This window comes from Solanum lycopersicum, chromosome 9 (genome assembly GCF_036512215.1).
Source record: "Solanum lycopersicum chromosome 9, SLM_r2.1".
NCBI lineage: Eukaryota > Viridiplantae > Streptophyta > Magnoliopsida > Solanales > Solanaceae > Solanum > Solanum lycopersicum.
The window spans coordinates 10,171,846-10,199,808 of NC_090808.1; the positions used below are offsets into that span (position 1 = coordinate 10,171,846).

Genomic DNA, 27,963 nt, shown 5'->3' on the forward strand with positions numbered 1-27,963 from the left:
TTGATGATTATTTACATGATTATCTTGATCTTTCTCACGATAATAGAAATGATTTTGATGCCTATGTTAATCAAAATACATAACCTACTGAAGATATTCTCCAATGGTGGAAAAATCGCGGCAAAAAATTTTCAAAACTAGTACCGATGGCTCGAGATATATTAGCAGTGCAAGCGTCGTCGGTAGCTTCGAAAGGCGTCTTTAGTGCAGCAAGGTTTCAACTTGGAGAACATAGGAATTCACTAGCAGCCGACAGCTTGCAGATATCGGTATTATTTCGAGATTGGATTAATACCGAGAGAAGAAATTTGGGTCGTGAACCTCTACCGACCAAATTTCAAGATGACGTTGATGAAGTAATGCAAGATTATAGTGACGACGGGATTGAAGCAATGGAAGATCTTTCTATTCAACCAATTCCCGAACATGTTACTAAAGAAATGTTGAATGATTTACGAATGGATTTATATGGTGGCACCAACTATTAGTAAAAGTATGATAATTCGAGATTTAATTCAAACAGAATCCTTCCTAGAATGTGGCTGTGTAGATTAAATCTTTTAATACTCTACTAATATTTTTGTAAATGTAATTGTAATATCAAATAAATATTAATAAAAATATAGGCTATTTGCCTTAATTTGTTTTTAATATTGTTGTATTAAATTTAATTTTTAATATTGTCAATTTTTAATTTTATAACTTTAAAGTTAAAATTTAAAAATTTCAAACTTTAATAGTTTGAAATTTAAATTTTATAACTTTAAAATTTGAATTTAAAATTTTCAAACTTTAAAAGTTTTAATTTAAACATTTTTACCGGTTTCTCGGTCCGCTCCGGTACCGGTTCCGGTAATTACCAGACCGGTTCTCCCAGTTTCGGTAACGCTGCCACGCTTAGTCACATATAATACAAGATTTATTGATTATTAATACATTCATCACACATTTTAATACATTTATAAGACAATGTGTCAATTTCTTACAAAGAAAGCATAATATGTTTTTTAAAACAGTTATAATACATATTTATTGCATACATAATTCACTTTTAATACATATTGCAGATTTAACATAGTGTTGTTATAAATGGTAATAAATAAATAAAAATATCGCTAAAATTACTAATTATTTATTAAAAGGTATCATTTCGAGTAATTTTTCATTTTCTAATTTCACTTAAAAAGGGAAAATCGAGCTTTGAATACGGAAGAAGAAGACAAAGGGGAGGAGGAGGAAATTAACGAAGAAATAAGGAAGAATAAGAAGGAAGGACGGAAGGAAGGAAGAGAGAAGCAGTCATAATTTCCGGAAGAAGAAGACAAAAGAAGGCAAAGAAGAAAACACAAATTGCACTTCGCTTACCATTAAAAATATGCCAAATGACCTTTTTTTATTTGGAATTTTACACAAATCATATAGTGTTATGAGCTAATTACATTCTATATTCATTCTTCTTTAAATTGCAAAATCCCTTAAATTTGGTGAAATTTGAATACATCCAAAAACGTCTGGTACATTGAGTTCCGATTTTAGATACATTACTCAATGTCTTTACACATCGTGTCTCGATTTCGGATGCAACACTCAACGTTCCGATACGTCACGTACTTTTTCATACATCACGTATTCGATCGATACATTACTTGAAGTGATGTATCCAATCGATACAACGCTAAAGTGATGTATCCAATCAATACAACACATAAAGTAATGTATCAGAGAAATGGAGAGAATATATTTTTTTGTTATTTTTTCAAATGATAAATTTTTTTGGAGAATATGATAATAATAAGTTGTTTATTTATGTAATTTTTCCTTTCTAATAATTGGTTTGTTTTGGGAAAGAATTTATGATTGAAGGGTCGTTTTGCTTAATTATTCCTTTATTTAATATGTTGATTTACTTGATGCTTAATTTTTTAGATTGCGTCCAAAATTCATTGTATACATTAATTGTGACATGGCAAATACATTATGTATATTTGGTTTGTATACATTATTAGTATACATATCTAGGTTTTTAAATAAATAAAATTGTGTATTATAAATCATCGATATATACATTTCCTTTATTTAATGTGTTGCTTTAGTTGATGCATACTTTTTTTATTTTGTTCAAAATTTATGATATACATTGATTGTGACGTGATTAATAGAGTACGTGTACATTACTTATAAGGGATAATTATATATAATAAAAAACTAATAACCTAAAATAAATGGAGTAGCTACGGTTTGATTTAATTGTGCTCCATAGCAAACGTTAGCCAAAGTTTGCCAGTCGCCTCTCTCCCAAAAATCTCGCTCGCCACTCTCCCATTCTCGCTCGCCACTCTCCCTCTGCTCGCCTCTCTCCTTTATACACAGAAGTGTATAAATTTTATTTTTGTTTTGTATAAAGCGAGAGAAAATTGTGTATACACATGCAAAAACATATATCTTCGTGCTATACACTTAATTATACAATTTACAAACATATTACTTCAATTCAATTGTAGACAAATGCAAATTTTATACAAATATTGCAGTGAAAAAGGAGAACGAATTATACAATTGCAGTGAAATACAATTTTCTCTCGCTTTATACAACAAAAGTGTATAAATTGTATTTCTGTTTTTGTATAAAGCGAGAGAAAAACATATATCTTCTTCCTATACACTTATAATTATGCAATATACATACATTTTACTTCAATTCAGTTGTATGCAAAGCAAATTTTATACAAATATTGCAGCGAAATAGGCAGCAAATTATACAATTATGCATTATACAATTGCAGTGAAATATGATAGCGAATTATACAATTGCAGTGAAATAGGCCAGCGAATTATACAATTTAGACCAGCAAATTATACAATTGTATATGTATAGCGAATTATACAGTTTTATGTTTGCTATGGAGCGTAATTATGCAAACTTTGCTATAGCATAGAAATATGAATTTTTTTTTGCTATATGTGAAAGTTTCCCTAATTATAATTAGTTTGTTTACATTATAATTATAAGTATACATAAGTATGATGTGTAAATTTGAAAGAATTATTTTTTGTCAAAATATTTTAATGCATATAATTAGGTTTGTATACATATTGTCAACTATGTATACATAATACTGATATAAACACTAGACTGAGGCTATTTAGTGTCACTTTTATCTATAACTTTACATACCATGTCATTTTTTATTTGTAATGGAAGTTTTGCATTTATTTATTTTTGTGTATTGTAGGTTAGGAAATGATACTTTTGTGAATTTTTTCCTTTAGTTAAAAATTTCAATTTCATAATCTTAGTTGAAATAATATACATGACATACATACTCAAACCCAATAAAAAAGAAAAAGGTGAAAAACTTGTATGGTCGCAAAATATAAATAAGATAACTCTTAATTTATTTCAAAGAACAAACAATAGATTTAGAAAACTAGTCATAATTCATGACATAATTATTAAAAATATCTACACTTTAAAATAATTATTGAAAATGTCAATATGTCGATATTTTAGCAAATATAATGTATCCTAATATAATTAATTTTCTGTCCTTATATGTATTTTATTGATTTGCATCTGTTTAAGACTTTCAATGTGTTTGCTTATATAATTGCTTAGTAAATCCTCGATTTTCGATTAAGGGTTTTGATAAGGAAAAATTCAGAATTCTTTCTCTAATGGTGGTTTCAAAGAGGCTACAAGAGTTATTCCATTTACATCAATTTTTTTCATTTTTTTACCACTAAGGACAAGTCAATAATGTAGGGATCGACAGCTAGATAGTGGAAGAAAGCAGATCTAACTATCTACGTGACCCTATTTTCATGCAAAATCTTTTTCAATTATAGAATATAAACATTATCAATAGCAAGGACACAAACAATGTAAAGAAGAGATAACGATAGACTCTTCGTCTATCAGTAGTGAAATCGAAAGCCGATGAAGATCAAATGGTGAATTAACAATTTCATGAAGATAAAATTGTTTTATGTGAATATGTATTCCCTTGTTCCCTTTCAAATTTAAATAATCTTTGAATATAATATGTATTTCCTTTTGTAAAAAAAATTTACTAAGTACAGTGTAATTATCAATTTTCATTGATATTTATACATAAATTTCGTATTCTTTCTATTTGTATGTCATCAAGTATCGTAACCTTATCTTCATTTTGTTTTCATACTATGAATTGGATACAATTTTTATAGTTCATAATATCATTTTTTTTAGAATCCTGTGGAATATAACATATTTTTGTACTTTGTATGTTTGTATGTCTGTTAGTTTTATATTTATGTCATCAAATTGTATTCATCCACAATAGTGGATATAAATTTAGTAGTTCATAATAGTATCTTTGAAGTTGATTTTGTGGAATAGAACATATTTTTGTTTAGATACAACTTTTGTAGTACATTATATTATTTTGTGGGGATTATGTGGAATAGAACTTATTTTTTTGTTATATTGTTTCTTATTTTGTATTTCTAATTGTATATCATCAAAAGTTTTGTAATTTTGTCCTCACAATATATCTCAATATCTCTCTATTTAAATCTTAGTTTAAAAGTTTTAAAATATTCTCTCCCTGATTTCTATTATTAACTAATTGTATTCTTTAAAATTAAGCAAAGGAAAAAAAAATACATATTTTTGATATTGAAAGTGTGGCTGTCCTATTAAATGCTAAAATATTGACATTTTGAAAATTTTCCATTTAAAATTGACGTATTATAAATATTAATCATTTCGAGCAAATAATATATCAAAAGACTCGAAACATTGAGGGGAATTGATATTTTAATTTTGAGATTGTCTAGAGGAGTTTTGAGTTAGTTGAGATTGAAAAAAAATGATCTGCAAAGTATATTTATTGTATCAACAATATATATGCAATGTATACTTAATGTATTAATAATGTATATAAATGGCTACTTATGCATCATCTATACATAAATATTCACTACTTATAAAATATTGATATATTATAATGCAATGTATATTTTATTCTATCATCAATGTATATAGAATCTAGTTATACATCATCTATATACGTGTATATACTATTTATATGATATTGATATATTATCTATACATATTGATACATTAATATCTATATATATGACCATTTTATTGAAAATATATTTTATTGTGGTACTGTTACATATATTGCTAAATTTAGGTTATTTTTATGTAAATGAAAACTTGACTATATTTGGTTCAAATGAAACTACTTTATTGCATATTTATGAAATTTACCCAAATAAATTTAGAGCAATTTTCACATATAGTAAACATAAAAATCATATTTGCAACTATAGATACTGTTTGTATAATTGTGCTTTATGGCAAACATAAATATGCATATTTTGCTATATATATACAAAAAAACAGTTGTATAATTCGCTATGCACATACAAAGAAAGTTGTTGTATAATTTTCTATACATATATAAAAGAAAGTTGTTGTATAATATGTTTCAGTATACATATACAAAAAAATCAATTGTATAATATGTGTTTGTATAAAGGGAGAAACAGAGAAAAACAAAAGAAAATTGGGCAGGGGAAGATTGCATTTGTGTAATCATAAGTGTATAAGACGAAAATATATGTATTTGTATTTGTATATACAATTTTTTGCTTTATACAACACAAACGCAATTAATACATTTGTATTTATATAAAGTGAGTGAGATAAGGAGAATGGCGAGTGAGATATGGGAGAGTGCTGAGAAAGATCTAGGTGGGGAGAGAGGGAACGTATATATACACACACAATTTTCTCGCTTTATATAAATACAAATGCATTTTATACATTTGTGTTTGTATAAAAGCGAGAGAGACAAGCGATACTGCCACCAAACGAAAGTGACGAGCGAGATTCCACCATGAAAAAAGGCAAAAATAGCAATAGTTTATTATAGGGTACAATTAAATCAAACTATGTTTATAGCATTTAATTTAAATTAATAATTTACTATTATATGCAATTTTCTCATAAATCTATACAACAATAAAGCACAATATAGTTAATGTATACATAACAAATTTAATATGCTATATATATTAATAATCTTTTCTTCCTAATAATACAAAGGAGTACAAAAATGATTAATATTCTTATACATGTTACCGCAAGAATTGAAATATTAAATTGCTAAAAATGCGCAGATTGGAAATACGTCTGGAAAGTTTTATTACCATAAAAGTACCAATTTTTATTCTCTTTGACAATTTTTGCCAATACTTTTAAGGCTTAACTTTGTTAATCTTTTTTGTGGTTAAAACTTGTAAAATCCTATTTAGGACTTGTACTTGCACGTTAATATCTCCATATTTGTTTTTTACAAAAAAATGTTTTAGAAACTTGATAGACACTATTATGCACCTAATATATATATTATGCAATATTATAAAGGGTATTTGTATACCACATATAGTATATACAATTTTATATATAATTATGCAAACTAAAATTTTATCAAAACTTCGTCGGCTAACTTCCCTCAAATGGCATGATCTAAAAATTTATGAAAAGATGGACATATTTATGACCTATCATCCTCAATAGGTGAAATATCATGAATCAAGACAAATTTGAATAGGAAATATTCCCCAAATTTTCTTGCAAATTGCTCTTGGAATTTTGCTACATTAATTATGCCTGTAATTTGTGCTTTTTTGAAGTTATAGATGGAATTTTGGGAAAATGAGCTAAAGTGTCTTACAAGTTTTTAATAAAAAAAAAGAAAGCAAATGACAGAAATTAATACGTTTACGAAAAAATTACTATTTGTCCCTTATAAATTTATAATTATAGAAATCTCTCAATTTGATACAATAATATATGCTGATACATTAATCTGATGTGCGAGATACATTAATCGTTTAGTAAGATACATTACACTTTATACATGATACACTAATCTGATGTACAATTTATACATGATAAACTAATCTGGTGCGCGAGATACATTAATCTAATGCGTGAGATACATTAGTTTGATGCGCTGATACATTAATCAAATGCGTGAAAACGAGGGATTTTGGGAATTTGTGAAAACTAATAGCGGATAATGGTAATAAGAGAACTTAAATGTGGAATTTATGTCATTTTTCCTTTAAAAATAGAACAAGTGGATCCCTTTTATTTTTCTTTACGTTTATTTTAACATTATTAAAAGGACTAAACTAATAACATTTTTTGTAGTTGTCTTGACAGCAACTGAAGTTGTATGGACAACTTCTAAAGTTGCTTGAACAACTAGTGAAGTTGTCAAACGACTAAAGAAGTTTTCCCGATAACTATAATAGTTATTGGACTAAAATATAAAAGTTAAAAGTTTGAAACTATTATTAAAACATCTTTTAAATGAATATATATTATTTGTCACTTCTATCTAATTTTTAAAAATTTCTACCTAATTGACAACTAGTTTCTCCTTTTTAATAGGCCTTCCCTGAAATTTTGGATGATTCTTTTTGCATTGGGTTCATTTAAGTTTCTTATTTGGGCCACAATTCAAATAAGTATTCAAAACCTTGGTTAGATTATGTAAAGTAACTTTATGGATTACACTAAAGTATAATTATCTCTTTGATTAATTAAAATACTGTAAATCTTTACATAGAATAAAGTCCTACTAAACATTAACTTAGTGATACCAATTTAAGTGCAAAAACTATTAGACATATTGTGGCAGTATAATAATTTCTTATATGTAAATAGATTTTCAAATAAATATTGGTATTCCGATACTGATTTAGTGACAAGATAATTGTGTTGTTAGCATTTTAGTAGATGACTTTTAGTTTTCTTCCATAGCAAATTTCAGATTGTAATCTTCTGTTTTATCATGATCTTTTTTGTTATTGTTAATTTGTTACTAGCAATTGTATTAAATAATTTTTCGTATATAATGAAGTTCATTTTCCTTTTACCTATTGTAGTTATGTTTTACCTATTGTTACAAGCAATTGTGTTTAAATTATTATTCATATATAATGTTAGTTTGTTACGAGCATTTTAAAAATTGGACACAATTTTTTTATATATATTTTATACTCTTAATTAATTATTTTGAAGAAGTTAGAGATTCTCAAAATTTTAAATTTTTAATTCATTCACTTTATGATTAATAGGGAAAAAATGACAAATTTTTTATGTCAAATATTATTTTTTTAATAGGTGTTTCAATTCAAAAGTTGATAAGTAATTAGGAACAAAAGAGAATATTTAACTAATAATGATGATTAAATTATGTATAAAAATTATGCTAATTTTAACATATAAATAAGGAAATATCTTTTTGACCAGAAAATATGATCAGAATTTAATCACAATGATATTTTACCTATGTTATTTTAACCGTTTTGTATATTTTTACCTTTTTAACTTTAATACATTTTAATTAAAAAATATAAAAATAATAATTTATTTTAAAATAGAAAAAATAATATAATTTTTTAAAACTTCAAGCCAAATTTTCTGGCTATTTAATGTTATCCTATAAATAATTCCAACCAACCAACAAAGGTGGTGTAAATACATTGGTTAATCGAAGAGCGGTGGAGTTTTTCACCACCATGTGTTTTTTTTTTTATTTGTCTAATTTCGATTTTTTTATTTAACCCTTTTTATTTGCAATTTTTGACAAATAAAAAATTGTTATTTTTATTTATTTATTTATTTTTTCCTTATTTATTTAGATAGATAATATTTTCTTAAAAAGTAAAATTCTTTAATGAGTAAATTAATTTTTAAATTTTATCAATTAATAAAAATAAAATTATAAATTTACGTTCATAATTATTTTTTAATATCGATCTATTAAAAAATAAAATCAAGTAAAAATTGAAAGAGTTGGAATAGCGCGTCATTCACGCCACACTTCATATAAACCAATCCCCGATAACTGAAATTCCTTTGTTCAAGACACAAAGTCATCAATTTGAGTATTATTTTAAAACTTCCATTGCAATATTCAAATCATTAAACTATTAATCTTTAGGGTAAGTCAATAATTGACATTAATCAAAGTACTACTATATTACTACCTCTTTATCTTATATTAGTTCTCTTTCACACCCTCAAATAAAAATTTCATATATTATTTTATTCTTAATTTTTTCATTATAATCAATATTATTATTTATTTTATGGCAAAATGAAAAGGTTAATTAACTTTATAAATATATAAGTATTTTGTGACTAAATAATTTTAATAATATGAAATATGATCATAGGATATGATGCAGTAGAAGGAATTGTTCCTTTTTTAATTAAATGTTTATGGAAAAATTCTTGAACAGTGTTATTCCAGAATGAGACTCTATCAATGTCACATAAATCTAAATTGTAAATCTAAATTAGTCGAATTATGATGCAAATAAGAAAAACAAACTAATATAAAAGTGAGTTAGGGAGTTAGTAGATTGAGACTTCACTCCTCCAACTAATGTGAAGCATAATCCGTTTTAAGACAAAAACGTTGAGTTGAGAGATAGCATTTTTATTTTATTAGAACTAATCCTTTTTATTTTTTCTTATATATATGAAAAGGAGAAAATTGGCTCATCTATCAACCATTTTCACTGCCCAATTTTTGTTTTTTTGCTTCCATATCTATTTCTTAATCCCAAGTTTAATAGTAAAAAAATAGTACCTTGTAAAGAGTAATTTTAACTTATAAATACTTCCTTGTCTCTTTTGGTCAAAGGATGTTAACGTGACTTGATTATTCTAATCTTTTGTTTTTGTACTTGCAATCTTTATTAACAATGTGAAGTAGGATATTATTGTTATTTTCCTCTTTCTTTATTATTAATTTTAGATCTTTGGCATCTCTTTACTTTTTAAACAACGTGGACAAGCAAGGCTGCAGAATCCAAAACAAGCACTATTTTGTTATTTTGTCAATATGTTACACTTTTCAATGATAATATATATATATATATATATATATGGGTCAAAGAAACTTAGGTTTGGCGTAGCTTAAATGGAGGGCAATGGTCTTAATTGAGTTGTCGATTCTCATTGTTATTCTATCCATTTTCCAATGAGATAGGTAGGATTCTTCAACTACTCTATTCCATTCCATTCTATCAACACATGTTTGAGAACACGCGGATTCAATATTATAGGGGTAAATATAACCTTTTTTAGAGTATAATGACACATATAATTATTTTTGGAGTACAAAAATAAATATATTGATGATAATAGAATTTAATGTCGTAGGGGTAAATATGACGCTTTTTGAAAGTATAAACCCTTATTTTGTATGAAAAGTATAAATATGTTTGTAAAGTATAAATGAGGGCAAAAATGACTTATTTGTGAGAATACAAGGATAAATATGACTTTTTTTCGTTAATTATATTTTAGAAAACTAATTTGACTTATAATATTTAAAGAGGAAGATCATTAACCATCGTAATGAAATGAAGCCCACATCTTGGTGTGTTAATTAACACTTGACCTCCTCGATCTTAACTTCTTGGACAGTTGTTTCTTTATGACTAACTTTTAAGTAGACTTGAATTCAAAAATCATTTACGTATAACTTCATGAAAGTAACCTTTGCTAGCGTTCAATTATAGATTTCAGATAAGGTTTAAAAATTTATCATCAAAAAATTTAATTTAATTCTTCGAATATCATCAAGTTGTCAAATTGAGCTGATTGTACTTTCACTCACAAAACTTCAAACAAAAATCAAGTAAATTATATTTTCAGGCACTTCAAAAACTTAAATTTTTAAACTCAGCTTCAAAATTTATGACCAAACAAAAGTTTATTGACAAGCAAAAATGTTAAGATGTTATCACGACTCAAAACCAGATCAAAATGGCACCTCCTATAATTCCTGAGTAAGCAAGCCAAAACTCCAACAAAAAGTTGAGGAAGATAACAATTTAACTAATAATAACTAAGAATAAGCAAAAATAGGGATGATAAATAGAAACAAACCATAGTATAGATCTGTAAATACCATAAAAAATATACAAAAGAAGCCCGAAAGTGACCAAGAAAACAAACCAACACGAGACCTAATCTCCAGACTTGGTGTCACTGATACAAGAGCTACTAACTACGAAAAAGGTATATACAAAAGAACTGACTAATCAAGATACATAATACAAGTCAGTACAAACAAAGAAAAAGCAACAAATCTCTGAACGCTAAGAGCTCATCACAATCCATATATGTGATAGCCAAGGAGAACTAATGCCCACTTGGGGTGGCTCGTACTAAGATCTGAATTAGCACTATTCATATATGTGACAACCAAGTATAAGTGAATTTTTCTGTTTCTTTATTATTCAAAATAATTGAATTGTTTAAAGTTTAAGATGAATGTTTAAATTTATTTTTTGTATGTAGCCTTTGTTTAATTAAGTTTTATATTTTCTAGGATATAAATAATACTATTTACGAAATTGTATTCATTATTTCACAAAAGATAAAGAGTAAAAAGAGAATTTATATTATATTATAATATATTTTCTTAACAGGTGTATATTTTTTCACAAATTCAATATTATTTTTATTTTTAATTACTTCTCCACTTTTAAATTGATGGACTTATTAGAAAAATTATGATTAACATAGTAAATTTACTATTTTACCTTAATTGATTATGAAATGAATGAATTTAAAATATAATGTTTTTAAAAAAGTTCTATATCTTAATTAATTAAAGATTTAGTACGTACATTTTTTTAAAAAAATTCCTAATTTATAAAAATAAATAAAATAATTAAAAATAACTAAAAAAGATTTAAAAAAATAATAATTAAAAACATGAAAAATGAAAGGGGGAAGAAGTGGACTGGGTAGTGTGGATAGTACACCATATTAAAGAGGCAGTGGGCAAAGACATATGCTGTTTTTTCGGCGTTACACTCTCTCTGCACTCCAAAATCAGTTTATAACTTAATGTAATTTGAATCCACTTTCATCACTCTCTTCTTCTAAATCTGTCAAGTTTCTCTCTTTTCTTGCTTCCAACTTGTCTGCTTAAACACCCTTTTTCTTCTACTCCAGTCACAATGTTTCTTTTATTCACTCAATCTTTTCTTTAATTTGCCCTTATGTTTTCTTTCTTATATATGCAAATTTCATATTTGTTTGTTTTTCTTGGACACAAAAATGTTGTGGCACATATTAACTGTTTTATCCTTAGCTCCATTTCTAGTATACTCTTTAGACCCAGCATTTAATGATGATGTTATGGGTTTAATTGTTTTCAAAGCTGGATTAACTGACCCTAAATCAAAACTTGCATCTTGGACAGAAGATGATCCTACTCCTTGTAATTGGGTTGGTATAAATTGTTATCCTCAATCCAATAGAGTTTCTGAGATTTTACTCGATAATTTCTCTCTTTCTGGACATATTGGGAGAAGTCTCTTGAGGTTACAATTCTTAAAGGTTTTGTCTTTGTCTCACAATAACTTTACTGGCAATATCAATCCCATTTTATCCCAAATACCTAGCTTGAGGGTTATTGATTTGAGTCACAACACTTTGTCTGGTTCAATCCCTGATGAATTTTTGCAACAATGTACTTCTTTACAGTCTGTTTCTTTTGCAAACAACAATCTTACTGGTCAAATCCCTCAATCTTTAACATCTTGTTCAACGCTCCAACGGGTTAACTTCTCATCTAACCACCTTTCGGGTTCTTTGCCTTCAGCTTTATGGTCCTTAACTTCTCTTCAATCTCTTGATGTTTCTGATAATTTATTGGAGGGTGAGATTCCTAAGGCAATTGAAGGTTTGTATTCATTGAGGTCAATTAATTTACATAAAAACAAGTTTGCTGGTTGGCTGCCTGAAAATATTGGAAACTGTGTGCAGCTCATGTCAATTGATCTCAGTGACAATTTGTTGACTGGGGGACTTCCTCAGTCTATGAGAAGATTGGGCTTTTGTACCAATTTGGAGTTGAGATCAAATTTGTTTAATGGGGAGATTCCAGATTGGATAGCAGAGATGAAAAGCCTCAAGGTTTTGGATCTTTCTGCAAATAATCTTTCTGGTAGGATTCCAACCTCTATGGGAGATCTTTCATTGCTAAAGGAACTCAATTTGTCAAACAATTACTTCGTTGGGAGCTTACCTCGGTCCTTGATGAAATGCAGTAACCTTGTAATCTTGGACATAGGTAACAACTTCTTGACTGGCAATCTTCCTTCTTGGACCTTTGAATTGGGTGTAGAGAGAATTTCCCTTTCCGGGAATAGGTTTACCGGGCATATAAATTATCCATCAATATCCATCGGTGCTTCCTATCGAAGCCTTCAAGTTCTGGATTTGTCTTCCAATGAATTATCTGGTGAAATACCAGCTGCCATTTGGAATATCAGTGGCTTGCAGGTCTTGAATATTTCCAGGAACTTTTTGTCTGGTGCTATTCCAGAAGCTGTAGGTAAACTAAACGCGACTCGAATTCTTGATTTAAGTCATAATCAACTAAACGGAAGCATTCCGAATGAAATTGGAAGTGCTGTTTCATTGCTGGAACTGAAGCTGAGAGAAAATCATTTGAGTGGTACAATTCCTGCAGATATAGCGAATTGCTCCTCTTTAAGTTCATTGTAAGTTTCCTGCCGCTTCCATCTCATTTTATTCAACGTGTTGAAAACTTTTGTATGTAGCTTTTCGATCATGTTATCTTTGTTTAAATTGCAGTTATGTGCATCATAATATTTGCATTTGTTATGTCTGTGTGATTCATTTGTTCTGCATTTTTGATTGTGTAGGGACTTGTCACATAACAACCTCACTGGCCCTATCCCTCCAGAAATTGCTAAGTTAACCATTCTTGAAGTGGTAGATTTCTCCTTTAACCAATTTTCTGGAAGCTTACCGAAAGAACTAACCAATCTTTCGCACCTTGCCACATTTAATGTCTCCCACAATCATCTCAAAGGTGAACTTCCAGTAGGTGGCTTTTTCAACACCATTTCTCCATCATCTGTTGTTGGTAATCCATCCTTATGTGGTTCTGTTCTCAACCACTCTTGCCCTGCTGTCCATCCGAAGCCTCTTGTACTAAACCCCAATTCATCTGACCCAAATCATGCTTCTGTTACTTCACTTGGTCACAAGAGAATCATGCTCAGTATATCATCTCTCATTGCCATTGGAGCAGCAGTTTTCATAGCTCTTGGAGTAGTGGTTGTCTCTATTCTCAATCTGCATGTGCGCTCTACTATGGCACTCTCTGCTGCAACTTTCACATTATCTGGTGGTGATGACTTTAGCCATTCACATGGTACAGAAGCCAATCTAGGCAAGCTTGTTATGTTTTCTGGGGATGCAGATTTTGTTGTTGGAACTCAAGCGCTGCTCAACAAGGATAATGAACTCGGACGTGGTGGTTTTGGAGCTGTATACAAGACAGAACTCGGAGATGGACGTTCTGTTGCCATTAAGAAGCTCAACATTACAAGTTTGATTAAGTCGCAAGAAGATTTTGAGAGGGAAATGAAAAGTCTTGGAAGCATCAGGCACGAGAACCTTGTGGCACTTGAAGGTTATTATTGGACACCTTCTCTTCAGCTGCTGATTAATGAATATGTATCCGGAGGCAGCTTGTACAAATTACTCCATGACGGAAGTTCCGAAAGGAGTCTCTCTTGGCAGCAAAGGTTCAACATTATTCTTGATACTGCGAAAGGCTTAGCCTATCTGCACCAGCTGAACATAATTCATTACAATATGAAGTCAACCAACGTCCTCATAGATGATGGTTCTACCAGCACGAAAATTGGAGATTTTGGTTTGGCTCGTTTATTACCCATCTTGGATCGTTACATATTGAGCAGTAAGATTCAGAGTGCACTTGGATACATGGCTCCTGAATTTGCATGCCAAACAGTGAAGATAACTGAGAAATGTGATGTGTATGGATTTGGCATCATGATTCTTGAGGTGGTGACAGGGAAAAGACCTGTGGAGTACATGGAAGATGACGTGATAGTTTTATGTGACATGGTGCGGGGAGCACTAGAAGAAGGCAGGATAGAAGAATGCATTGATGGACGTCTACAAGGTAACTTCCCTGTCGAAGAGGCAATTCCGGTTGTGAAACTTGGTTTAATATGTGCATCTCAAGTTCCATCTAATCGACCAGACATGGAAGAGGTGATCAAAATTTTGGAGCTAATTCGATGTCCGTCAGAAAGTCAAGAGGAAATAGACTAATGTTATAAGATGTTTGTGGAAAACCAGGTTATAGAGAATGAGTCATGTGGTGAACAGGAATTCAGTTTTGTTTGTTACATTTGGAGGAGGTCACTTTCCTCTTGTTATTTTGTCATATCCAAATATGTTAAATCTTTATATGTTATTTAAATAACTGGATTCCTCTTCACCTGCTCCAGTTTGGGACCCTTTTTAGATTTTGATAGACTGGCATTGTTCTTATGTAGTATTCTGACATCCAACTTGTTGTCTTGTGCTTGTTTGGTGTTGTTGTCCATACAAACCTGAAAAAATACATCCTTTGTTTTCTTATAAAGAGGAAGACCCACATGGATTCCTAATGAAACAGTAGGCCGCCATTCAGTGACATGTCATTTCCTTCAACACTTCCAAATATCATTTTGTTAACATATCCAGCCATTTTAGATAATGCTAATGAGCAGTAACCTAAAATAACAAAAAAAAAAAAGTCATGTGTATAAATATGTCCTTTAATTTGGCTTCAGCTCACATTTATGTCTTTTAACATTAGGAGTGCACATGTGGATACTTAAATTTGTATAAAATTGTACAAGTAGACATACGTGTCCTATGTGACATAATGCATGTACTACGTCATGTAGGACATAAAATTGTTATTTAGGATAAATATGTGTTATTTATTCAATTTTATACAAGTTAAATGTCTATTTGCGCACATACAAAATTAAAGATCATAGTTGTCAGCTGAAGCTAAGTTAATGTTATGCTTACGTATTATGCCTAGAAAAAAGAATAATACATTAATGTATCCTTTTAGCTTGAGGTCAACTCACATCTATGCTCACCAATTTTGAGTCCACAACAATCACTTAAATTTATATACAGTTAAATAAGTAAACACATGCATCTTATATGGAAATTCAAATTCACTTCCTATGTGTATTATGTCACATAAGATGCGTGTTCAGTTTTTTCTTATCAGAATGTGACCATCAATTTTTATATATGCAAACAAAAATAGTTTTTTCTTATCAGAATGTGACCATCAATTTTTATATATGCAAACAAAAATGTCTTTCTTGAATAATGAGAAAGAATCCATTCACTAGCACACTTATGTTAAAGTAGGAGAGGTTGGTGAAATAATGAATGCTTCGATATCAATTCTTAGTAGAATGAATTGAAGACTAGGTGGGGTGGGGTTGGAGGGACCTTAACTGCACTTGTCCCATGTGCATGAAAATGGGTTGCTATCATGCCAAGTTTGTTTAAACAATAAAGAGCTTTGTATTTTTAATGTAAAAGTGAATTTTAAATGCCAACAATAAAGAAGAATAACCTTGAAGTTTAAATTTCAAATCACCATTGACCAATTCATCCATTTAATAAACCATCCCTTTCTTTTTATTTTTCAAATTTAATTTGGTACACCTCTTAAGAAAATAAATTGATATAATAAATTTATCATTTTACTCCTATTATTTGATTAAGCCTTAAAACATATTTACTTACTATATTTTTCAAAGACATTAACTTAATGTTAATAAATTGACGGAATAATAGGGAGAAATTTTTTTTATCCTTCTTGGATTTATCAAAAATAACAAGTAAAAAGAAAAATAAAATTAGAAAATATTTGACAAGTAAATAGGGACGGTGAAAGTATTTAGTGGTTTAAGCACAATTGATGTTGCTTGGTGTACAAGTCCAACAAACAACATTATTTGTGTAAGTTCAAATGATTATTGAAACACTTGTCCTGCCACTTGCCATATTCGGTCTTAAATAATAACCATCATGCCTAAACAAGAAATAATTCTAAAGGCCATCATAAACCATTATAGCAGAGCCTACCATGAGTTTTTTTGGGTTTCATTCGATGTCTAGGATCCAGATTGGAACCCAATTAGATTTGAATTTGCGCTAAGAAGTCTCAAATTAGAGGTAAAGTGCTCTGTAAAAAAAGGCGACTTCAAACTCAAGAAATTTCAAACGCGCTTCTTGATTAAGGTGAAAGAGTACTTATAACTTTACCACAACCCTGGATATAGCCTACCATGATTGTTCTATTCATAATTACTCCTTGGATAGATTATGATACAAGAAATACACTTCTTGCGTGCTTGGTAAATATTTAAATAATATACTATCATTAGACCTACCATATAATCAAGGAACTCAATTATGAAAAACAGATGTGTGATTTCCTAGTGTTCCAAAAAGTAAGATTGAATGTCTTTAAAGAGTGAAACACTATTAAAAGAAAGGTATCTTGGACAGTGTATAGAGCAACATGATTTTTTTTTCTTTCTTTCAATTCTTTTCTTTTGAGGTTTTCACTTTATTAGGACACAATGATGGAGACTCCATGTTAAACTTTCACTAATCTACTAGTGCTATATATCTTTGCTTTATTAAAGATCTTTCATGAGTGGGGACAAAACTTATATAACCTTCAATCTGTTTATTCATTTCATGGGAATAAAGTAGAGACTTGGGCAAACGTAAACAATACAAAAGTAAAAAAGAAAAAAAAAGCTAAGAAGAGTGCAATATTTCTTACTCCATTTTCTAGGGGGGAAGGAGATTGTACTATTAGACTTCAGTTTTAGGTTTCCCAACATAATGATAAAATTGAATGGTACATAGAAGACCAGTATGTAGTACACGTGTATAAAGTAGTTATGTGTTCCCTCATCTGTTGTACAAACTTTTACAAGTTTGGTGTATGAATCAATAGTTAACTTCCAAGTCAATCTGAAAAAGAAAAAGACTTTCACTAGAGCAAGTAGGTATAATGTGTAATATTTCATTTCACTTAAAAAATTATTCCAACAAGGAAAATACATATGGAACAACATATTGTAGTAGGTCACCCAATAACTACTGTCAAAAGAATGTGCTAAGAGAAAGAATATTCAAGTTTGCAAAGACCAAAAAAACTGTAGATTTAAATACAAAAAAAGTTCACACGTTCAGCTCTTCCGTGGTGTATGTACCTCTTGTAACACAACACTTTTTTTCTTCTCTTGAATGTTCTATTACTAATCGTCCCAGTCATTTTCCCATCCGTCCTTTTTAGAAGACCTAGAGGTGAGGCCATTAGCAGAGATGTTCCCGTAGGTATGTCCACCTGGTGACTTAACTGCATTCTCCTCATCCCAATCATCATCCCAACCCTGATCCCAACCATCTGCTGCAACAACATTTGCAGCTGAGGCAGATTCTGGCATTCCCATCTCTAATTCCTGATACGCAACACCATCTTGATGTCTCTTCTTCCTTAGCTTGCAGCATGCCCATATCCCGCCAAAAAGTAGGGCAACAAGAAAAAGGAAAAATGCACCGTAGATGGGGGTCACACGCTTAGAATAAAGAGACACCTGCTGCAGAATATTTTCCACAGAAACACGCTGGTCCAACTGAAGCCTGCAACTATCATCTCCAGCATTCAGCATTATTTCAGCACCTTTGCCCAAGATTGATGAAATATCGATCTACCATAGCAGATTTGTAATATTAGAACAAACATCCAGCATATGGCATAACTTGGAAAATAAACCAGGCTTGTATAAAATTGCAAAATTGCAAGCGCAGTATACTTTGGGAGGTCTGCAGTTGTGGTTGGATAAAAGGCAACTATCTGAAAGCACTTGGTAAACAATTCCAAGTGCCAAAGGTAGCGAATTGAGTGAGAATCTTGCCAAAGTGAAAACTTCTTTAGATTTTTAAAAGTACATTCCGAAACAATCTTGTAAGCACTGAGATGTAACACCCATTTTTTTTTCTTTTTCTGATAACCAGAGGTGAGACCCATTCTTTTAAGCACTAGAATAGACCAAGTTAAACCTAGTGTCTGTAAATTCAGATTTTAGATCTCCTTAATTTTATTTCTGTTAGCACTAGATGTGCTGCTTATACAGTAAAATTTAAATAACTCTTAAGCAAGTGCGTCGTACAGGCTTTTTTTATGGCTAGATAGGGAACACCTCAGACGCCTTATGGAATGATGCTTTTATGAAAGTGCTATTATATAAAAAAATTCCTCTCTGAGAAGCTAAGGAATTTGCCAAGACCACCATAAATGTAGCACCAGCAGCCAAAAGAACTGGAAAAAACAGAAGCCAAATGAATGATGTACTTGAATCTTATATCCCCTAATATTCCTTAATGGTTCATTCTTTATTTTTTATACAGATCTAATAAGAATGATGTCATTGAATCAAGAAACTGCTCCATCTCGTTATACTATCACAGTCAGGGAAGCCTTCATGATAGCAATAAAAGTATTTATAATGAGAAAGTCTCTGAGATTTTCATTGGTGAAGGGTGGGGAATATGTGATGTACTCCACCAGAATTGTGATGTCTATGAGACACTAATAATAGTAATTGGTACACTCCTTGTCAAAATGGAGTTGTTCCTAAACTTTCTACCCTTATTCCCCTCTTATCCATGATTTGTGCAATTCAAACCTCCAATTCGCTAGTTATACATCACATACACAAGAAATTTGAGTATGCCGGTCAGATTGTTAAGATGTCAAATACCATTATTACCTAGAAGATGAAAAACCCTAATCTATACTACCCTTTGCTAGTCGCCATCCTTATGTAAACCAATTTTTTGGTGGGGCTCAATCCCATTCATGCAGGCCTTTCAGCCCAACTTTACAGCCTTGTAACTTCAGCAACATATATGTTCACTTAAAAAACATCTTATTATAGAAATCCATGTAGAAATCTCACATTTAAGATTGAGAGAAATCAAGGATTGTATTGATGTATTGAAAATATTGATCAATATTCATATATTGATACTATCAACACATCAATACAATCCTTGATTTTTCTACAGAGGACTGCAAATCCTTTTTCCCCGTCCAAATTCGGGTGTCGCCTGATCAAAAATCCTTGATTTCACTATGAGAGATTTCTACATGGTATCAGAGCTTAAAACTCTTTCGCTCTCTGAGTATTGATGAAAAAAAAACACGTTGCAATGACCACTTCTACCAAAACCATGTCAACCTCCTCAATTCACCAAATAATTCTCGCTTGCTCCATTAAACTTAAGCCAACAAACTACCTCATAAAGAAGACACATATTCCAATTGATTCATATCACAGATTATGAACCAAGTAAAAGTATTTGTTCCACTGGACAGACTGCTGGGAAAATTGTATCGGCTAAGAAGGATACAAAAGATAGTGGTACTATTGATGATTGGAAGGAGAAAGATGTGTTTCTAAAGAATTGGATCTCAAGCACCTTGACCGAAAAAAGCATGCACCTAATTGTGGGCTGCTCAACTGCTAAGGAGATGTGGAAAATCTTATTAAAAAACAACAACATATATTCAAGCAACAAAAGCAATTTATTATGCTAGAGCCTTAGGTAAGGCACGATATCCACCCTTAATCAATTTAATGCTCTCACAAGCTTTGATACAAGGAAAGAGAAAGAAGAGGTACCAAAACAAAACCATAACATGGTATTATCTGCTAAAAGAAACAGGAGAAGAGGAAACAACAACATTAATATACCGAAACATTGACAAAACAAATTTTTGCTGGATATTCAAAAAAAAAATTGCTAGATATTCGGAAACAACAATCAACATACCGAATTATTGACAAGACAAGTTTTTGCTGGGTATTCAAAGTTTTTATTTTGCTAGATATTCAAAGCAAGCTAGGAGTAACTGTTCCTCTATTCACTAGCTTAAGAGAGGTGTTGATGAAGGAAGCCGACGATTGGAACATGTCAAAGGAACGAGTCCAAAGCAACTGACTGGCGTGTCAGCAAGTGTTTATGAAGAAGAAAGCTAAGGACTGAAACATGTTGAAGGATCAGGTCCAACGAAGCTGACGGACGAGTTTACAACACTATTGTAGAATTAAAGTCACACTAGGATTATGTTATCTAAGTTAATTAGGATTATATTTCGTCTATAATTATATTATGATTAGAATTATATCACGAATAGGATTACTATTAGAATTATAGTAAAATTAGGATTTAGATTATTTATAATTGCACTATTTTTATTATTATTATTATTATTATTATTATTAATAATAATAATAATAATAATATTAGTAATATGTATTGTAGTAGGACTCTAAGTATAAGTTCACTTAGGACTCTACAATCCTCTCCTATATAAGAAACTTGTAACTCAATATTATGTTTATCAATTTATCAATATTGATCAATACATCAATGCATCAATACTATCAATACAATCCTAGATACAATTGATTTTAGCAACAATGCACAGAGCTACTATAAATGATAAAATTACATTAAAATCTCATTCCTACATTTGAACGACAACTATTCCTAAACCTCTACTTCCGCCCCCACCCCACCCCCCCAAAAATAGAACTTGCATAATATCTCCATGATTGGAAGCGAAAGGAATATGTATATGTGGGTGTCTAACGCAAATCCTAAAAAAAGACCGATCCTTGTAGTGCTGTTCAGTTGTGACAAGGGACCTCCCTGGGAGAGCCCTGAGAAGAACAATTGAGAAGTCTACCCAACATCCCTTATGAAATATAACCCCAACAGTAAGGCTGGATAAAGAAATAAACTAACTGTAAGAAAAAACTCCTCTCACGAATTCCTATGTAATACATTTGAGCTGCTTAAAAAACATAGATAAGAAACAATTGGAAGTAAGACAATAAGAGCCTGTTTGGATTGGGCTTATTTTATGTGCTTTTAAGCCAAAATAGCTTTTAAGCACTTCTGTAGTATTTGGTAAAGTATAGAAGTGCTTTAAGCACTTGTCTTTAAGACAAAAAACAAAAATAAGCCAAAAGCTGTAAGTCCATCCAAACCGGCTCTATATAGGTGGGAAGATATTTCCGTTTCCTACCAATTCTACATTCCATTTGCCAGAAAATGCATTCACTCTCAAACAAACAAAAAAAAAAGAACATATTAAATCCATTCACGGGTAACAGTAATCAGTTAGTCAATGCAGCAGTAGAAGTTTATATGCATGCGATATGCCCAAGTTAATTCTTCTCTTTACATTATCACCTCAAGATACAACATAACTAGTGTAATTCCACAAAGCGGGGGGTCTAGTGAGAGTAGTGTGTACGCAGACCTTACCCCTACCTTGGAGGTAGAGAGGTTGTTTCCTACCCTCGGCTAGGGAAGGGAGGGGGCAAGTCAATATCAAGAAACTGTATATATACCTTTTCCACTTGATGTTTGGGTATTTTAATAGGAAGTTGTGGAGAACCAGCTAGAGGAGGTTGGATATTGATATTTACTTTGACTCCTTTTCCCCCTTCATTTTGCACCACAAGTAACAATTCAGTAGATCCTGTATATCATAAAAAGCAATCCTATCATAGATATTAATGACATATTTCACTTACCATGACAAGACTATTATAAAGCTTATTTGCAAGGTCAATGAGAGCGAGCAGAAAGGTGAATTACACACACACACACACACACACAGAGAGAGTTTGTGCCTCTGTTACATTGGCATGGGAGCAAAGAAAAAAACACTGATCACAAGCTAATGGAACAAGGGATGAAAAACTTAAAGTTCTAGATGACATACTTGTTGCTCTCTCTTTCTCTCTCTGCTCACTATACTTCTATGTTTTCAGGCTCATTTTCCCAGTATGATAGAAATTAGAGGAAATAAAATTGTGATTGAACTGATGCAAATCCTAATAAAAGTGAAGGCCTTTTCTTCTTTTTTTTTTGAAACTGGTAATGTTGGAGATGCTTTTTATTTTAGAACATCTATATTTATTATTCTCTATGATTATCAACATCCTGATCAATAGGATCATAAGGTAAGTTGTCGTCGCAAATACATTTATGCAGGTTTTAATTGGGAAGTTCTATGGTAGTTCCGTCTTTATGTGAGAGAGTTCCCGATCTCGCAATGAATTGAAGGGAACATTTATGTAAGGTCATTCATTTCCATCCTTGATTTTTCTCCTACTTCTATTTCTAATTTCAACTATGTTTTCTGAAATGTAAAAGTTTTTTATTTCTTCATTTCTGCTTTGCCACTCTTCTAATTTTGGTTTCTCGGTTCTCCACTTATTTTGTTTAATTGGTTTTGTAATTAATTTGGTCTTTCTTCTGTTCCTCTCAGCTCTCACTCTCTTTAATTTTGTTTAATTGGTTTTGTAATTAAGTTGGTCTTTCTACATCCATTGCTTTCCTTTCTTTTAAAATATTGAAGACTTCCTAATTTGCTTGTGCACTTGGGCATGATCATAAACCAACACAAAAGAAAAAGACAAGAAGATCAATTGTAAGGAATCAATCAATTCAGAAGACACCCAACAAAAAAGAGAAGTGCATGGAATACTTCCTGTAAAATACGGATAAGATTAAGTTATACCCACAATAGAAGAAGACCAACTGCAAAAAGAACCCATATACCTTCCTACTTGAAGAGATTGTGATGTTATCACATAATTACTTCCTTGAAAGGATGATAGTGAAATAACGATTCTACTTAATAAAACCAATAATATATTCAATGCATGCAATTTATTAAGGGATTGGGGATGGAAAGTCGAAAAAGGGAATACAACTCATGAATCAAACACTTGTAGTCCCCATTTGTTTTTTCTTAGATTACGATGTTAGAATCCAAATATAAATCTGCTTATCAAGATGTGTTTATAAATTTTGCAACTAGAAGAATAAGACTCTTTGTCTTCTCATTATCTTAAAGTATAATTTATCATTTTTAAAAAAAAAAAAGAATTACTATAAAATTCAAAATAAAATACTAACTTAGCCGTTTAAACAAAATAGATACTAATTAATATAGTATTCACAAAATATTAGAGAAAACGTTAACCCGCCTTCATTGTAAAAATTGTTTGATGCCATACACTCTAAAAGCTAGCTGGTGGCCGTGATGGTCTTGAGGTGATGGTTAGTGGTAGTAATTTGTGGTAGTAGTTTATGGTGGTGGCTAGTAGTGGTTGTTGAGGTGGCTGGGAGTGGTGGTTGGCAATGAGAACAACCCATAGTGGTTGTGCGGTGGACACTAATTGTGGTGGTTGTGTAGTTGTAGTAAAAGGCCACCTTTGATGAAATTTTTAAGCAAACATGTTAATGATTCTAAAGTTACGTACAGAATCTGAATGAACCAGATTTGTTCATAGCAAATAAGTGGTTGAAGAAGGAAAAAAAACACTTAACGGAATCAAAACACTATTTAAGTGAAAACAAAAAGAATTAGGCAAGTGTTTATGGAAATTTTGAGAGGAGAGAATAGCTCATATCTTCAAATTCATCATAAAGTGGTTTCACGCCTTTATATGCAACTTAATCTAAGTTCCATCATAAACGAGTAAGACACAAACCTGAGACTGTCGACAATAGCCCCTATCATCAATAGAAATATAATATTAGTACACAATGAAGTTCTTTTGGCAACTGAGAAACTTCAAAGGGTTAATGATGCACGATTCGATACTTAGACCTAATTTGTTTACACTGAATGGAAGTCTTAAATCATAATCATTCAAATTTCGGTTATTAAGTCCGTTGATTTGTAGGTCTGAATTCTAATAATTAAGATCGTAACCATTAAGTTTTATTTAATGTTTTACCACTTAATGGGTTTGAATACATCAGAATAATTAAGATATGTAACAAAGTTTTAATATCATTAGAATGCTTTTTTAAAGATTTTTACAAAGATCGAAGTTCATCAATTTCGTTCATTCATAGCTACAGACATCACCAGCCATTGTAAACTACCGTTGTTGCCACCCCACAACCACCGGCCACCATACTTGGCCACAACCACTAGCCACCATACTTGGCCACAACCACTAGCCACCATTTACAATCATCACCACGAATCACCATTATCACAACAACCATCAATCACTATTATTCACCGCTATGTATTGCCAACCACTGTCATCAATCACCATCACCATTAGCTATATCATCCACCATAACTAGTAATCGCCAGCCCCAGCTACCACCATCAACCACTATTGCCGGCTACCATCGACACTATCTACAACCCACAACACCAACATTAACTAACAACATCCCTAATCGACACCGACAACCACCACCAACCGCCAAAATAATTTATAATTTGTTGCTATTGATAGAGTAGTAGATTAATTTAGTATTCTATAAAATTTTATAATAACTAACTTTTAAATAAAGACAAATCTTATACATCGAGACAATCAAAAGATAAATATGCTCAATTATTTAGTATTTCGATCTCATACAACATCTTCATATTCAGATTCAAACATCTAAAGCTTAATGCACATCTTAGTTTTCAGATGTTCATTCAGATTTAGATGCTTGAATCTTAAAAAACAAATGAGGCCTTAGTGGACATAAACCCGTCCCTCTACATTCTCCACTTGAATACAATACTTTTGTTGTAGGGTTCGAACAATGAAATGCGCTAATCCACACATTACCCATTGAGCTCTTACCATTAGACCAAAGCCCCGGAGGCTCAATACACAATGAAGTGCTCATGATAAATTCTAGCAAGGATAGCAAATCTCTCCCCTAAGCACCGATGCAGCAAAAAGTCATGTTATATGAGAAGTTTTTGCAAATAATCTCATATTATAGATTTGATAGGAAATCTATAAATATCCCTTTTTGGAGGTAGCCACCGTACCCTTAATGCTGAAGATTTCAACCTTACCAGTCTCAAAAAAAAAGTTTTTGCTATATTCAATTGCCTAGACAAAATGCTATATTCAATTGCCTAATACTAATATTTTATGTGTTTTATTTTCAAAAATAAAATCTCTCACAAGGAATTAAAAAAAATCTTAAACATATCAAGAGAAACCTAATTATGTGAATAAACTACAAGAAGCGCCGCCAAGCTCCCAAGGATAATATTAGGTGCAAGCTTTAAATGTTACACTACTGAAACATTAGATAGTAGTGATCAATACGATGTCGGTCTAGCTTTTCCTACAGCTCTATGTAGCAAAATATCAGGCTTCAAACTCTTCAAGTTAAAACAAGATGCAACTAGTAATCAGTTGTAAATCAATACATATCCGTTGGTTTACAGTCAAATTTATTATTAAATGAAACATGTGTGTCTCATGAGCAAAAAGGTTTACCATTCTGGGGAGTCTGAATGCATGCAAGCAGGGTTTGCCCAATCCTGCACATTTTTGTAGCCTTCTGACAGCTCTGATTGGTGTTCACTTCCGAGTTTATTGTTTCGTCTATTTTCTTCTTTTCTTCATTCTCCTTCTTCAGCACAGGTGGAGGGGTTTCAACAGTCACATTTTTATCATTTTTAGACCCATCGGGATCCAATTTTGGCAAGTGATTGCCTCCCTGAGGCTGAGGATCTTTAGGTTTCTCTTTGTCAGCTTTAGAGCTCCCATCATTCACTACAGTGGTATTTGGTTCTTTTGGATCAATCTTTGTTGGACCATTTCTTCCCTGAGGATCTTTAGGCTGTTCAGTTTTAGCTTCTGAGCTTCCATCATTGACTACAGTTGAATTCTGGTCCTTCAAATCTTTAGGTGCATCATCGATTACTTGAGGATCTTTAGGATTTTGGTTTTCAGTTTGTGATCTCCCATCATTGACTAAAGTTGAATTTAGTTCCTCTGGCCTTGTTTTTGGTGGATCATTGTTTCCCTTAGGATTTTCAGGCTTCTCTTTTGCGATAACAGACTTGTTATCATTGACTGTGCTTCCATCGACTTCCTTTTCACCCTCAACTGGAGTATTTGATGCAGAAATCTAGATAAAAATAAGTCTTAGTATCTATATCACCTATCACTAACATATATATATCAAAAAAGTTTATTTCTAACACTATTAACTCCATCGCAACAAATGAATGGCAACACATGTAGATTAGTAGATGTATCTACATCACCAATTCACTATAACATATACCTAAACAATACACTGCAAGCTGATAATTCCATCTAAAAATCAATAGCACATTTAAATCACAAAAACATACATAAGAAAATGCAAAGAGGAATTTTACCTGTTCAGAAGATGAATTGGTGCTTTGTATTGGAGCCAAATCAACTAACTTCCTGGAATCGAATAGTTTTGCGTTTGAAGTTTCTGAAACGATTAACAATATGAAAATGATCGCTAAAATTCTACTTCTGCCCATTCCACTATATCTGAACTTCCGTCAGATCAAATCTTGTACAAATTTCATTTTTTCAGCAAACAACTGTTGAGAAGTTGGAGAAATTGCAAGTTCCGACAGAAAACTTAAGGATCACGCAGTGGAATAGGATCGAACTGCTATCGAAATCGATCCCGTGATAAGGTTCTATCTAGGGTTTGTAGGAGGAAGGAGAAGAAATGAAAATTTGAAGAATTTCGAGGGCCTTTTCGTCGTTTTGACTTGTACGTGTACCATCTACTATGAATCCTAGACATCTTTTTCTTACAGAAAGAAAACAATTTGGAATTTATTATAATTTTATACATTTTTTTAAAAAATCAATTGAATTTGATTGTAATTTTATACATTTAAGGATAGATTGGTTATTTTATTTTTTTATTTTTTGAGTTTACTGGATATAAAAGGATAATTGCGGCCATAAAATTTTGGAGGTATGTTGTAACAATTAGGGGTGACAATTAAATTATAATATCGTAGTAAATTTTTGAAATAATGCACAAGTGTCCCTCAATCTATGTTTGAAATCTCATGGACACACTTATATCATACTCATGTCCTATTAACCTCCTGAACTTATTTT

The 27,963-nt window shown here is 31.2% G+C and overlaps 2 protein-coding genes across 2 annotated transcripts; one reads left to right on the plus strand and one right to left on the minus strand.

The window, feature by feature from the left end:
* The first annotated feature begins 11,845 nt into the window (after positions 1 to 11,845).
* LOC101262241 (probable LRR receptor-like serine/threonine-protein kinase IRK) lies at positions 11,846 to 15,386 on the plus strand. The gene is made up of 2 exons (XM_004246241.5): positions 11,846 to 13,605; positions 13,771 to 15,386. The coding sequence occupies exons 1-2, from the start codon at positions 12,155 to 12,157 to the stop codon at positions 15,215 to 15,217; spliced, it is 2,898 nt and encodes a 965-aa protein (XP_004246289.1). The 5' UTR covers positions 11,846 to 12,154; the 3' UTR covers positions 15,218 to 15,386.
* A 2,602-nt stretch (positions 15,387 to 17,988) lies between these two features.
* On the minus strand, positions 17,989 to 27,702 carry LOC101261947 (uncharacterized). Its single transcript, XM_004246240.5, has 4 exons — positions 27,228 to 27,702; positions 26,335 to 26,971; positions 22,414 to 22,544; positions 17,989 to 18,696 (listed from the first exon to the last, which is right to left on the minus strand). The coding sequence occupies exons 1-4, from the start codon at positions 27,360 to 27,362 to the stop codon at positions 18,244 to 18,246; spliced, it is 1,356 nt and encodes a 451-aa protein (XP_004246288.1). The 5' UTR covers positions 27,363 to 27,702; the 3' UTR covers positions 17,989 to 18,243.
* Between the last annotated feature and the right edge of the window lie 261 nt (positions 27,703 to 27,963).

Bases quoted from the DNA above. Each gene is read 5' to 3' on its own strand.
- LOC101261947 (XM_004246240.5), bottom strand. From the start codon at position 27,362: ATGGGCAGAAGTAGAATTTTAGCGATCATTTTCATATTGTTAATCGTT. The intron at 22,545-26,334 runs GTAAACCTTTTT...TATGATATACAG, and splicing joins CATTCAGACTCCCCAGAATG to GATCTACTGAATTGTTACTT. The intron at 18,697-22,413 runs GTATATATACAG...CTGCTATGGTAG, and splicing joins CCAAACATCAAGTGGAAAAG to ATCGATATTTCATCAATCTT.
- LOC101262241 (XM_004246241.5), top strand. From the start codon at position 12,155: ATGTTGTGGCACATATTAACTGTTTTATCCTTAGCTCCATTTCTAGTA. The intron at 13,606-13,770 runs GTAAGTTTCCTG...TTGATTGTGTAG, and splicing joins TGCTCCTCTTTAAGTTCATT to GGACTTGTCACATAACAACC.